General features: G+C 51.7%; 2 protein-coding genes across 2 annotated transcripts; one reads left to right on the forward strand and one right to left on the reverse strand.

The window, feature by feature from the left end:
- Positions 1-2,648: 2,648 nt before the first annotated feature.
- On the reverse strand, positions 2,649-6,313 carry EMH_0023270 (uncharacterized protein; the record flags this gene model as incomplete). The annotated part of the gene is made up of 13 exons (XM_038023157.1): positions 2,649-2,743; positions 2,876-2,926; positions 3,125-3,166; positions 3,306-3,375; positions 3,517-3,593; positions 3,723-3,804; positions 4,275-4,333; positions 4,590-4,650; positions 4,801-4,883; positions 5,247-5,268; positions 5,375-5,451; positions 5,646-5,706; positions 5,963-6,313. The coding sequence occupies 13 exons, from the start codon at positions 6,311-6,313 to the stop codon at positions 2,649-2,651; spliced, it is 1,131 nt and encodes a 376-aa protein (XP_037879011.1).
- Positions 6,314-9,390: 3,077 nt separating this feature from the next.
- On the forward strand, positions 9,391-10,008 carry EMH_0023280 (uncharacterized protein; the record flags this gene model as incomplete). The annotated part of the gene is made up of 1 exon (XM_038023158.1): positions 9,391-10,008. One exon carries the CDS (start codon positions 9,391-9,393, stop codon positions 10,006-10,008), a length of 618 nt encoding a protein of 205 aa, XP_037879012.1.
- Positions 10,009-13,582: the final 3,574 nt, after the last annotated feature.

The raw sequence follows: 13,582 nt of genomic DNA on the forward strand, positions 1-13,582 counted from the left end.
TGCTTCTGTAGTTTGTTTTGTGCATATCTGGCGGCGTGAAAAAAGGCTCTGTTTGTAGATATTGCTAAACGTTATGCGCAACAGTGAGACAGAATCGTCTTTTTATTTTAGCGGAATATCCTCTATAATCAACGCCACCCTGTTAAAAGCTTATTATGCACGACGAGGCTTATTGCCAAGCGGGCACTCGCTCAGCAAATATGTTAACTGTGCTACACCCACGCAAAAAAAGCCTCTTGTGCCTAAGTAGTCTTTCAGCTGCGAGCAAAAAGCACAGAAATGACACGCACACCTGCTTCATTCATTAGATTGCATCGCTGTCCCTGTCCTTACATGCCCCATGGCAAGCATATCGTCGGCTCAAGAGCTGTCTGCCGTGCACCCTACAAAAGACGCATATGCACCCTCTAACCGCTAGCGCATATAAGGAGATGCACGACAGAACGGGAGCTTCCAATTTCGCATTAGAAAGTTGGAGTGAAGACCGGATCACACTATCTACAGTGCCGCTTTTATGTGGGAATCTACGCACCTGGTCCCATACCGCGGTCCCCTGCAGGCAAAACCACAAAGGCACGGCACAGGACAGCCTCAGGATGGATGAGACGTTCGCGTTCTCTTCCACGCGGGTCTCCACATGCGCTGCTACACTGCTATCGAGCCGTGCGTCAACGCATAGGTCTGCATGCAGCTGGATGGCAACAGTTAATCAGAAAATCACTTCAGCAATCAGAGTTCCATCATCGACTACTCCAGTACTAACTTCGGGACCGTGCGCTATTCACTGACCTAAAGGGAAATTTGAGTGCTATCTAACTCCACTTACCACGCGAACCCGCGCCGAACGAGCTGGTTAATTGCCTAGTCCCTGCAAGCACAAGGAGGAAGAGGATGGATCCAGCAGCGTTGCAGGTGGCACCAACACGAGATGCACCTCCAATCCACATCCACTTGCAAGGTTGAAGTAACGCCGCTTAGTGTATCCGTTAGAGGAGGACCTGGCAGTGCTAAAACGTGGGTATCCAGGGCTAGTAATTTCTTTAGAGGAAAGGAGGCGAACACAGTGTTTAACGCATCTATGGCCCTGACAAACGATTGTGGTACTAGCTGAGATGGGCACAAATGCTAGGTACCACGCATATGAGTTGGAATGCGCGTCGATTTGCAAAGAATAACTCACCTAACACAATTCCTGGTCGTCGTAAAGTACCTGCAAGTCAGACAGCAACACACCAGGCTCGCTTAGTGCAGTCACGCGCCACAATTTCTGGTCTTCATCGTCAGCCTGCACTGCCCCAAGGTTTTCTAGGGCTGGTGGTTCAGCTTTTCAGAAAAGCTGCTAACGCCAGGCTAGGCAACATCACAACGAAGGTGTTTTCTCTGGCATAAAGCGCTCCTGCCATAATTTATGCTGCAAGCGTCGGCTTTGCTGGTGCACCTGCCATCTGCAGGCACGAGCGCCACTGCACTCATAGGCAGACTGCCAGCGAGCTGATTAGGCAGATCGACCAGCGTGCTGAGCCTCTCAAATGCGCTTTTACACACTTCTTCGTATCAGCGAATGCCGTGATTGCCCGACCTACTCTACCGCTACAGAGGTACGCCTACGCCAGTGCCCCAAAACAATTTCAGCAGACACGCCGGTGCAACCACCATCTTGCATGAGGCAACAACACGCCCGACAAAAAATGCAAGGCCGGTTATGATGTAAAATAATGGATGCAAGTGAGTAATTTTGGACTTACTCGCGCCTGTGCTCGAGGATGTCTGTGGGGCCCGACCACCTGCAACGACACACAGCATCGTAGCAGTAGCAGCCTGAAGCACCCATCATGTGTACTCCCCGTTATTCTAGCAACTAGGTGGCACGATTCGACGCCGCACACATCCAAACTGGATAATCTAGGCCATTCCAAGCAACAATGAGCCATTTTAGCCTTCATGGGCGCCTGTAGAGCTGGCACAAGTTAATTTCGTGCGAAAAGCCTAAAGGCAATGCTTCAGCCATAACAATTCGACGAAAACTGCAAATGCGTATTGATTTGGTGAATCCACCATACCTGCCAGGCTCGATACGGAGGGTCTCCGTATCTGAAGACTACCTACAGAAAACGAACGCACTCAAACGCGCCTGCAGCAGCTCATGAGGAGATCCCAGCTGACCAAGTTACGCTCATGTGCATCCGCATGCAGGTTAGACAGCAGGGCACTTATCAACTTGACAGCGAAAAGAAGTGAGGCGTAAGACAGAGCAAAGGGTTTTCCCACATTCCTATAGGGTTTCCTGACTGCACGGCCACGAACAATTTCACGAGTCCTTTGGCAAATAGGCATATGATTGTAGAATACGTCACAATGGAAACATATGACGCCAGCTACACCCAGCCTCATAATATAAAACTCCACTTTACAGACGCAGACGTATCAAATAACTTACCGAAATCAGGGATCGGAGCCTGAAAGAGCGAGCCTGCAGACAAGTCAAGACACCAAGCATACACAATCAGAGCCGTCACTTCGCAAAACCAGTAGGCGTGGCCCAGAGTAGAAGCCCGTATTTGGATTACACACGTTTGTAGGTTTTGCAGGAGCATGGCTGCTTTGCCGCGGAGGGCGCCGCTGTCGACTTGATGCTAGTGTGCTGCCTTTCACTGCTGCCTGTAAAGCTGGTGTACAGGTAAGTATACTAACATCGACGCACGCGTGTCAGAAACTTGCGATACCGATGTGGCCGATGTGTACGCTGCAAAGAGGGAGCCCCCAAACGTTCGTCGTTAAAGAACACGAGGAAGTAAACGCTCCCCTATCGATGAGGGGCACTTTTGCGCGACGCCCAAATGCCTATATTTATATGCACTTCCATCCCCTCGCTCACCTGACGAAGCTATGCTTCTTTGAGAACTCCTCCAAGTTGGATATAGGGTACCTGCAAGGCACAAATGTAGGCACCAGCTTCAAAGCTTAAGAGCAGCCGCCGTTATACGCAAGGCACCGAGTGGTTCGTAAGTGTCCAAGCTTGTGTCATCGGAAGAGTTACGCAAAAGCGCTTCGCCTCCACACTAAGATGCCAAATGTATCTGCCAACCTATTTCGAGGCGACCAAGAGGTCCAGGCACTGGCTAACCTGTCGGTGAACCTTCGGAGAAAACATCTTCATCCTCATCGCCTGAGCATTACATATAGGGGCCATGGCAAGAAGTTATCCACGTCTGGAGCCTGCCAAGCGCTAAGCTTGTGTCCTCCCGGTGCGTGGTTAGCATGGTTCCCAATTGGTTGATCATTAAAGTCTCTACAGAAATCCGCACCGTCTCCTGCAGGCTTCCACGACCTGCTGGCGGTAACATCCAACCCGGGAGCTCCTGAAAGCTTTCTACGCTGTTCACAGCAGACATCAACAAACACCGGCGTGGCACGAGCCCATGGGATGTTAAGGCAGCAAACGGCGGGCGCTCCAGTTCTGCACGACCGGGAGCATGGTACACTCATGTGAAACAAGGCGTGGCATTGCAGGCGCACCTCTCGTTCATTCAAGCAACGCATTTTTAAGACCGCTGACGCTTCTTTTCTTCCCTCTTTGACAGATACCTTCCAGTCTGCACCCCCAACAATGATGCAGATGAAGGATCGGAAACATACGGCAAAGACGCAGACACGCCCTCAGCAGGTTTTGCAAAAACCATTACGTGAGTGAGGCGCAAATGCTAACGATTCACAAGACAAACCTGCGTCTTTGCCGCAAAAGGCAGATGTCAAAATCAAGGTTTCTGCAGCGTTCCAGAGAGAAGTGAATTTTGCAGCAACCTCCTGTACAGACATAATGATGCCACCACGCGTAGTACTCGCAAACTAGTAGATCTTTGACCAAACGGAGGGTGCCACGCTTTCAGCATATGAGCCTTAATTCAATCTCGAAAGAAACTACGTGACCTTCGACGTAAGAGCAGCGCTTTTCCACTGCAGCTGCCCGTTCCTTGAAGCACACCTCGCGCAGTCGTCTGTCTTGCGGTGAAGAAGACCATCGAGAAACCTACATAACCACCACAGTAAGCCAGCAGCATTGCGGGGAAAAACTGGAGAACTCTCCAGATTGACGAAATATTAGAAGGACGGAGCATACATGGAAGCAATATTTGTGGGCAGGGACAGAAGTGTCTCCACACCCCAGGAGGAATATTTGCTATCGCATGGCCTAGCTACTACCCGATCACTTTGCTAGCCACCAGCCTGTTGAGAAAATCGGGACGTGTGCGTCTACGCGTGCTGCGCCAACTCACATGTTCCTTGTACTTAATTTTGAACATTACTGAGCCCATCAAGATTTTTGCACGCTTCTCTGCACAACGCACGCAATACGGCAAGGCGAAGCATTCTCGTCCCTGACTGACCCAGCAATGCCAATTCCATGCACCTCATCAGAACCATTGCGGAACACGATTGGCGTTTTGACTGTATCTGTTGAGAGACGGCGGGCTACGGCGTGCATTGGCAAACAGCACTGGTGGTCCTCGCCAAGATGCCAACACCGCTTTTCGTTAATTCCCATTGCTCCTTCTGCATTGCCTCTTTTTGGCTTCTCCTCCCCCTCCTACCTCTAGAATGCTTCAGAAAATTTGCTGCCCACTTGTGGACAAACGGCGGGTCGATTTCTAGCTGAGGACATCAGGCCATCATATTGCAGGAATAAAAGGGAGGAATGACGATGTAGAATGAGACGAATGAGTTCATAGTCCACATAGATCCCGCTACTGCATTAGGTGTCTCTACCCCGGGAGCTGAAATGGCAGATGACGCATGACGCACCTCTCTCCCCTGTGCAGCGCGAATGGTGAGCGTAATTGAAGCACTCAACGCGGCCTCAGGAATACTGACAATTCGCATTACCTCTGTGAACAAACAGACGTTCTATCTTACGATCAAGCCCCGGAAGTGAAAGACTGCGTTGAGACCCGTAATACGTATCCGTTACGCATGAATCACGCACTGTGGCACACTCGCCGTGTCCTAGCCTAATGAGACAAGCTGACTTGAGCAACTTACTCGCAGGCGAGCTTCTCGATATATGCGGAAGTTCGCTTTCCAAATAGTCGCGTGACGAATAAATGTCCGTAGCAAGGGCCTATGGAGCTCATTCGTCGTCGTCAGAAAAATAGGGAGTTGTCGCCTAGCAACTGTGCTCTAAACCCTAAAAATGGATCAATGAAGCCTACAGGCATGCAGCCTTTGTGGGGAAAAGTAACTCACCCTACGAAGTTCTCTCAAGCGCTCAGGCTGAACACACATAAATAGGTACAAGGCGAATACAATGCAGTTATGCAAAAACATAGTTGCGCGATAGAGGGACGTCACCGATGTTGGACACCTATTTCTGACTCACAGTGCGTGGTCCTTCACCCTGCACTTCAACGTTTGCCGTTGCTACAAAGTAGTCCACCTTGAATGCCAGATACTCGTCTGAAAAAGCGCGAATGCAGCGTCCTCACGAGAGTGCAACCAACGCCTCCGTCGCAGTGCCTAGTGGGAATCGCTATGTATGAAGTAGCCTGCTGTTCCCTTTAGTGCGTCTGCCACACCAGTGCTTGCCAAGTTGTTCAGTTTCAAAGGGGCGTCAAGCGCATTCGCTTTTTAAGCTGGTGTTGCTTACTTACCCGGGGACAAGATCAACCAGCCTTCCACTCTCCTAATCACACGTTCTACAGGAGTTTGCACCTACAAAGACGCATTGTGTCGCATACCAAGCAAATGATGCAAAGAACAAATGTGGGGAACCTGCTTCACCAATGGCAGTGGTGTGCTAGGATGAGGCTCATAAAAGTATTTTCTACATTTTTGGAGTGAAGCAGAACACTCCACCAACGTTTCCGCACTGTGTTTTGACGGCAAAACTCGCATGGATAAAGCGTATGAAGCGTATGAAGGTTTTGCTGTTACTTTGTGAGGCTTCAAGCCCTGCTGCCCTGCCTACCATTGGAAAGCATGATTCCGACTCCGCCTCGGGGGATTCTGGCTCTTCCGCCAGCCGTCTTACGGTTGCATTCTGCATTCCAGTGAAGCATTGTCTCACCAGGAATGCAACCGCCGCCAGAGACAGTGTTGTTGCCAGCGCAGCCCACAAGACACGCAGGGGCTTACCAGTGGGTTTCCCAAGGGCCGGTTTTTCTTTGCCATATTGCCCAGCGTCTGTATCGGAAGAAGCGCTCAAGGGGCTATTTCCCAAGTAACCAACCTGATCGGGCGTCTCATTCACATTCATCTTTGGAATAAGGGTGCTGCTCGTCACTGTCAACTCATCCCTTTGGTCCTCCAGCGCCGGCATCTTCTGGATTTCAGCAATGATGCCCTTTACTTCGGGAGCCTTGTGTACGTCAGTTGAATCCACTCCTCCCTTAGTCACAGCTCGACACCATGAGGACACTTTGCAAGACCGGTTTCTAGACCTGGTTGGGGAACAGGGTTCAGGAATTGCTTCAAAGTGTGATTATCCAGAGGGAAGCTTGACCAAAAGATAATGTTCCTCCTTTTGGTTTCGCGGTACCGCCACAGGACAGTGGGAAAACCTCCACAATGCCGAGGAATATTCCTCGTGTGGGTCCGCAGATATGGGCTCAAATATCACTGAAAACTGATGGCAACAAGAAAACCGAGGGGAGCGTGAACTCGCAGTCCTCTTCCTCCTCCCGCAGGCGGCGATTAAAAAGTATGGCTTTGCTAGGTGCCAAAAATAATCATTCGCATGAAGATTAACTATAGTTGGAGGGAATTGCTCGATGCCTCCAAAGCAGGAGATGGCTGGGAAGCGCAATAAAACGCCGAGGGCTTTGCAGTGTCCCTACGGCGATAAAATCCAAAAAATGTTTAAGGTGAAAAAAATTGGAAGTTAAAGTAGATTGCGTTTTCAATGAAGAGGCGCGAAGACTCCAGAAAATATGTAGCTTCTCCGGGCCCCACAACGCCCAGCCCGAGACCCTACCCTAGACTAACGGTTGCTGCTATGCAGGTCAGTAGCGGAAAATATACGGGGAATGAAAGGCCTTCGCATCTATTTAGTCCATAGTTAACTATGATATGCGGAAGAAGATGCAACGAAAAAGGCTGGATGTCCAGTTGTAGGCGGTGATCGATGGGCGGTTGCTGTGATGCCACCACGGGATCGGCTGCTGGAACTCGTGCTCGACGATCCCACCTCCGAACGTGCTCGCTGTTGTGCGGCTACCGTTTGAGAAGACGCAATTTTATTTTTCTCTGTTTTAAGGCCGTTTTGGTAGAAAATGGCTTGCTACTGCTCATCCCACATCGCTGAGCTTTTGCTGAAGAAGAACCAGGCTAGCTAGTACTCCTCCAAGCAGGCTTCGAGATGGGAAATTCAAATCACTGCCTTATGCAATGGGAATATTCCACTGCTTTAATGTTTCCTTCCCCCCAATGTTTGCACGGTGATCTAGTTTGCAGCAATAACTGTGGCAGTGAGTAGCATGTTGTTTTCCTTTCGCAATTTTGGTGTCATAGCATGAGTCATTGCAGAAGCTTCCCCTTGGTTTTGGTACGCTGCGTCCAAACGCTTGCACACACATTCAGAGGTAAAGCATGCAGCACAGGAAGCTTCTGTCAAGCTTCATTGCGTGCAGACGTGGGACTGGCTCGTACTACCAGCCGCAGCGGGGTGCGCTGCAACCCCACCTCTGGCTGCCTCCTCCTCGCAGCATCCAGGCCCTGGGCTCAACGCCCAGGATGCCTAGGGCCAGGGGAAGGTGGTCAGCTGCTTTTGGGAAACTCTTGCTTTATATCTTTACCTACATTGCGGCTCGCCTCTGTCCTAGCTAAAGGCCAGAGAACACGCGTTATACTTGGTAGCACCGCATGGTTCATCGGGGCAGGTGAGAGCCCGCGCCCAATCCCCACACGGGTGGCATCAAGCATCGCTGGAAAAACAGACAATCGCAAAATAAATAAAACTTACTTTCTCCATATATGTATCCAAAATAAAACCCATTTCCTTTCGTGGACAAAATATCTCCCAATTTCAGTGTTCTCTTCAGGAAAATGGAGGCTGACTATGAGCCACTCACAGAGGGGCCGTCAGCGCACGGTCTGGAACCACAGTAAGCGGAAGCCAGCTCTATTTCGGCATCCAATGCCGGAGAGAATGCATTCCCTCCAAAACCGATATAAGAGGAGTGCCTCCGGTTGTGCCGTCCTACGCGATATGATGGGCGGCGGGATGCAGACGCCGTAGAGGAGTTTCTTAGCTCCCTACACTTATACCTCCGCCTACAAGATGTTCCAGAAGAATCGCAATTACCCCTGGCCTCTTCCTTACTAGAAGGGGACGCCCGGCGATGGTGGCTACACGTATGCAAAACCCCCAGGTTCCCGGAGCGCATCAGGTCCATGCAGGCCTTCCAGGACGCGCCACCTTGCAGGTTTATTCCGAGGCCCTCAAGGGAGCAGGCTATGCCGGAATTGAGAAAGCCTAAACAGGGAAAACTGTCAATATGGCGCTACATTGAGAGACACCAGTCCTTGGTGAGCCGAAGTCCTATGATGGATGCAGAGCTCCTCTATAATTGGTTATTAGCGGGGCTGTCCCCCGGAGGGAGGCAATCAGTAACTGGCTGGGCCACGGACAGGGAAATGAGGTGCGAAAGAGTGGAACTCACAGACATTATGGAGTACCTCCGCAGAATGGAAAGAAAAAACGCCATATCCACAGCCTTAGCCGAAAAGAAAGAAAGCGGACATGGGAATGATCCGGATTTGGAACCAATGGATATTGGAGCTGTGAATACAAAGCCAGCTAAACAGGGGGCTAGATGCGGCTACCGACAGCAGACAGCGAACCCAACACCCACAAAGCGAGAGGGAGACTCTGAACGGCGCACCTGCTTCCTTTGCAATGAGTAGGGTCACGTATTTCGAGATTGCCGGCTTATGAAAAAGGCTAGGGAGCAATTAGAACCAAATCCCGAACAGCGCCGCCAAGGGAACAAACAGAGCATGCAGGGAAACCGGGCCCCCATGCAACGTGCGGCGCGGTGGGGGCCGCACGTGATAACGGCCGCACCTACAGACCCACCTCGAGTCAATTCAGTACTTGTACAAGTACGCGTAAAGGGACAGGAATTACTGGCCCTTCTGGATGCTGGATCCGAAGTGGATCTGATATCGGAGGCTGCAGCAAGGACTTGCAGCCTACCCGTCTACTCATTGGCGCGATATCTGAGGCTACTCTTCGCAGATGGCAAACATGGCATTCGCATCGGCAAAACTATGGGCGTAAAATGTTCCCTCAGTTCTAAAACATGGCAAATTCCAATGACTAGGGACTTATACGTTTGACCCGTTCACCACGACAGAATCCTAGGCATGCCGTGGGTGACCCAGTGGAAGGCGCAAATGCGTCCCGCTGATGCTCCCATAGAGGTCCTTCCGCCAGTCAGTGATGCGAGAATGCACCTCTCAGCGCTCCCAACGGCATTTGCATCATCTATGATCAGAGGTGTGGAGACTGTGTCCGAAGAAAAAGGGAGCGGTGTGGCTCCCACACACTGCAGAGGCACTGAAGAGAATGATAGAGATATGCATGTACTCCGTCGCGATGGTCTGGTAAAGACCGCAGTTTCGAGGGATTCGATCCATCTAACACCCGAGGAATGGGAGAAGTGGGCACAATTGAAAGAAGTGTTCTCAGGTGTATTCAATAACAAAGAGCTACCAGTGGGTAGGCCACCCGCTAGATGCTCTATGCACCGCATCGAAATCATCCCTGACTCAGCCCCAAGGTTCGTCCCAAGGTACAGGCGACCCCAACGCCTTGAAGAGGGAATTGAGCGGCAGGCGGACGAACTTCTAAAAATGGGCAAGGTTCAGCCTTCAACTAGCGGCTTTGGGCACAATCCGGTGCTGGTGAAGAAAAGGGACGGCGGGTGGAGCATGTACGTCGACTTCAAGCAGCTCAACAAAATTACAGTGAAGCAGAAGTATCCGATGCCCAGGGTCGACGAAAATCCCTAACCGCTTACAGGAGTCGGCGGTATACTCAGCATTTGTCTTGGGTTCGCTCGCATTGCTGCCCCTCTAACTGATCTTCTTCAGAAGGAGAAGCAGTTTATTTGGACGGAGAACGCGGAAAAAGCCGCCCGACGCCTCATCGGGCACCTAACACCATCCGCAGTACTCGTGCTCCCTGATTTGGATAAACCCTTCTTCCTTACGACCGATGCAAGTGACACAGCAGTCGGGATTATGCTCTCCCAACAGGCTACTGGATCGAAAAAGCACCAAATAATCACCTGCTACTCTCACTGTTTCACAAAGAGGGAGCAAAAGCATCCGGTGAGGGAAAAGGATGTTTACACGGTCTGGTGGGGTATTAAAAAGTGCCGGCATTACCTTTACAGCAGGCACTTCACGGTCCATACCGATCATCAATCACTGACGCACCTGACGAAGAGTTTTCAAGACTACGTAACAAAAGAGTTGTTCGGTGGCTTTCCCGGCCCACGCAGTATGATTTCACCGTCAAGTATATCAAGCGTGTCGCCAACGTCGTCGCCGACGCACTCTCCAGACGCCCTACAGGTCAGGCAGAATGTTCTGCTACAGCACAGTTTGGAAAGAAAGCGAGAGTCATCACAATGACTCTCGCTTTCTTTCCAAACTGTGTTCCTCTTATTCCTTAGATACTCATGCGGCTGCAGTCCTAGCTAAGCTCAACTATTCATTAATCATGTGTGGAAGCTCCGAAAAAAGCGTCATTACCGACAAGAATTCGAAGTTCTTTAGCGCCTTCTGGCGCAGCCTCATGCAACGGCTCAACATTGACCACAGCATGACCACCGCCAATCATCGGGAGGCAGACGGCCACACCGAACGGACTAACCGCACGGGGGGTGCAGCATTTGCGACTTTACACCCAACAGAACCCATCTAACTGGCTTGACTTTATTGCTTGTGGAGAATGGGTTTATAACACTACAGTACATTCGTCCACCCGCTACTCACCGGTGTCCCTGGTCTATACAGAAACTCCACTGGCTGACCCGCCGCTGGACTTCGCTGCCGGAAGCCAGCCCCGATCAACTGCGGCCTCTGATTTTAGCACACAGCTTGGAGCAGCGAGGGAATGCATGCGAAAGGCACAGGAACGCCAGGCCAGAAACTACGACAAAAGACGTTCTTCAGTTAGTTTCAACCAGGGCGACTTGGTTCTAGTCGATTCACACTCCCTCTGTAACGCGCAGGAGGGCGAGCAACCCCCAAAAGTTCTCGACACGATGGGTTGGACCGTTTACGGTGAGCTCTCGGGCCAACGCGTTGGCGTACATCATTGATTTAGCCTCAACGTGGAGATGCAACCACGCTATTGCCGTTGGCTTCATAAAACAGTTTCGGGAATTTCCGCGGTTCCCCTGCACTCTAGTGAGGAGACCGCAGCAACGTCCTCGCGAGCTTCCCCGCCTCGAGGACACAAAGATTCTTGAGGCGCCGATTAACGCCCGCAGATGCCATCGGAAAAATTGACGACCGTACATGCCATCGGAAAGCGAATACTAAGTAAAATGGTCAGGTACGCGTGATCCTGAGTGGCTTTTGGAGGATCGCTTACTGGAATTGATCCCCCCAGACCAGCTGCGCTCTGCTTGACCCTGCACCACCTACACCGGTGTATGCATGCAAGCAGGTGGCGGAAGCGGGCAACGGAGGCCAAATGTAGTGTACCTCTTGTCACGTCTCTGCAGATTTCTCTATTTTCCTACCCTGATGTCCCTGAAGGCTAACTACGTTGCCTCACTATTTTTCTTTTTCCTCTCGCGCACTGCGAGGTAGGGCGAGGGGGGGGGCATCCCAGACTTGCTGCACTTTTACCTACTGGGGCTGGACAGCACCTTTGGCGCTTTACTAGGGCTTTCCAGCGAGCCGCAGTCGGCGGCAACACGGCGCGGCGGGAGAGGAGGCCCGGCACGGGCAGCAACCAAAAAAANAAAAAAACCAACAGACTCATGCGCAAAGCAGCATTCATAGCAAAGCAGCTGCTTTAGCACGCCCAGACCTAGCGGCGGCGCCGGGAGCGGCGCCAGGCGCCACTACGGCCAGCCACGAGCTGAGGACCTGCTCGGGCAGGCATCGCAGCAGTTTCTCGCTGCAGGCTCGGCCATTCCTATTAATTTGCTCTTGCTTCCCACGTGCTCTACATGTAGAGTGACTGCCAGAGCGAGCCAGCGTGTTCAGCCGGTGCCGAGGCACCGTTGTTGCGGCGGGGTGGATGAGCGCATCATGACTCACCGTTCGAGTCAGATGAGGCAACCGGTGCGCGGATTGCGCCCATCCACAGATATGACTGGATATTGACAACATATACGGACCCTTTTAACCATTTTCCAACCGTATCATCGCCAGGACGGGCATGTACGAGGTGAACAGCAGCAGCCGTAGCCACACCATCCGGAGCCGCCGCCTGAAACGCAGCACTGTCAGGAGCCGCCGCTCCAGCAGCGGCCCCCCACGTTCAACATGGCCATCTGCGCGCGAGGGAGTGGGCCTTTTCGCTGATGGGGGGGGCAGATGTAGCATCAGGTAGCGCAGAAGGTTTCACTTGCTTTTGGTACGCTGCGTGTAAACGCTTGCAAACGTTCTACAAGTACATCCACAGGTAGAGCATGCAGCGCAGAAAGCTTTGGTGAAGCTTCCTTGCGTGCACGCGTGGGGCTGGCTTGTACTACCAACCGCAGCGGGCTGCGCTGCAACCCCACTTCTGGCTGCCTCCTCCTCGCAACACTCAGGCCCTGGGCTCAACGCCCAGGAGACCTAGGGCCAGGGGAAGGAGGTCAGCTGCTTTTGGGAAAATCTTGCTCTAAGTCTTTACCTACATTGCGGCTCGCCTCTGGCCGGATAAAGGCCAGAGAACAAGCGTTATAGGTGTCATAACTAGTGGGCGAGAGGCACTGAATTGAAGAATTAGTTAGAATGCTGAATATCGCAAAACAAACCTACTAGCTCGGAATGCTATGATAGAGCATAGAGTTGGGAACTCCTACGCCAATATGCCGTTGCCTGAGCGCAGTGAGAAAACTAATGTTAATGGTACGGTGACAATTCTACGATGGGCGTAAATCGACGATCTATGCCAATGCACTAACGCGAGAACGAACAGCGAAAGGCCCCGCTCTATACATGAAGAACATCGCAGGAAGCACCCCCTCACGAGCACCTCGAAGAATGAAAATCCACTAGAACCAGCTCACCTGGAGTACGCGCGACTGCTGAAAGCCCCTTGCCATGGTCTGACTTTCTTCTGCTTTCGTTGTGCATTCCCGTGTTGCAGCAAGCAGCGAAGTGAAGCCAATACCTGCGGGCCTAAACGGGGCTGGCTCCCCAGAGATAGCTTCATGGTAGGGTCAGGCTACAGTGCTTCGGTGTAAGATAGGCATGTGGAGCAGCAACACATCGAAGAGTGTAATATTGCATTATAAACCGATTCCGTGTGTGCTTACGGGCACATGCTAGGCCACTAACAGGGTATGTGTAACATGAGTTAGCGCAGAGTTAGCTGAGGAGCCTATTGACAGCTTTGGCATGCTGCGCGTAA

Source organism: Eimeria mitis, genomic scaffold (assembly GCF_000499745.2).
Source record: "Eimeria mitis Houghton genomic scaffold, Emh_scaff829, whole genome shotgun sequence".
Taxonomy (NCBI): Eukaryota; Apicomplexa; class Conoidasida; order Eucoccidiorida; family Eimeriidae; genus Eimeria; species Eimeria mitis.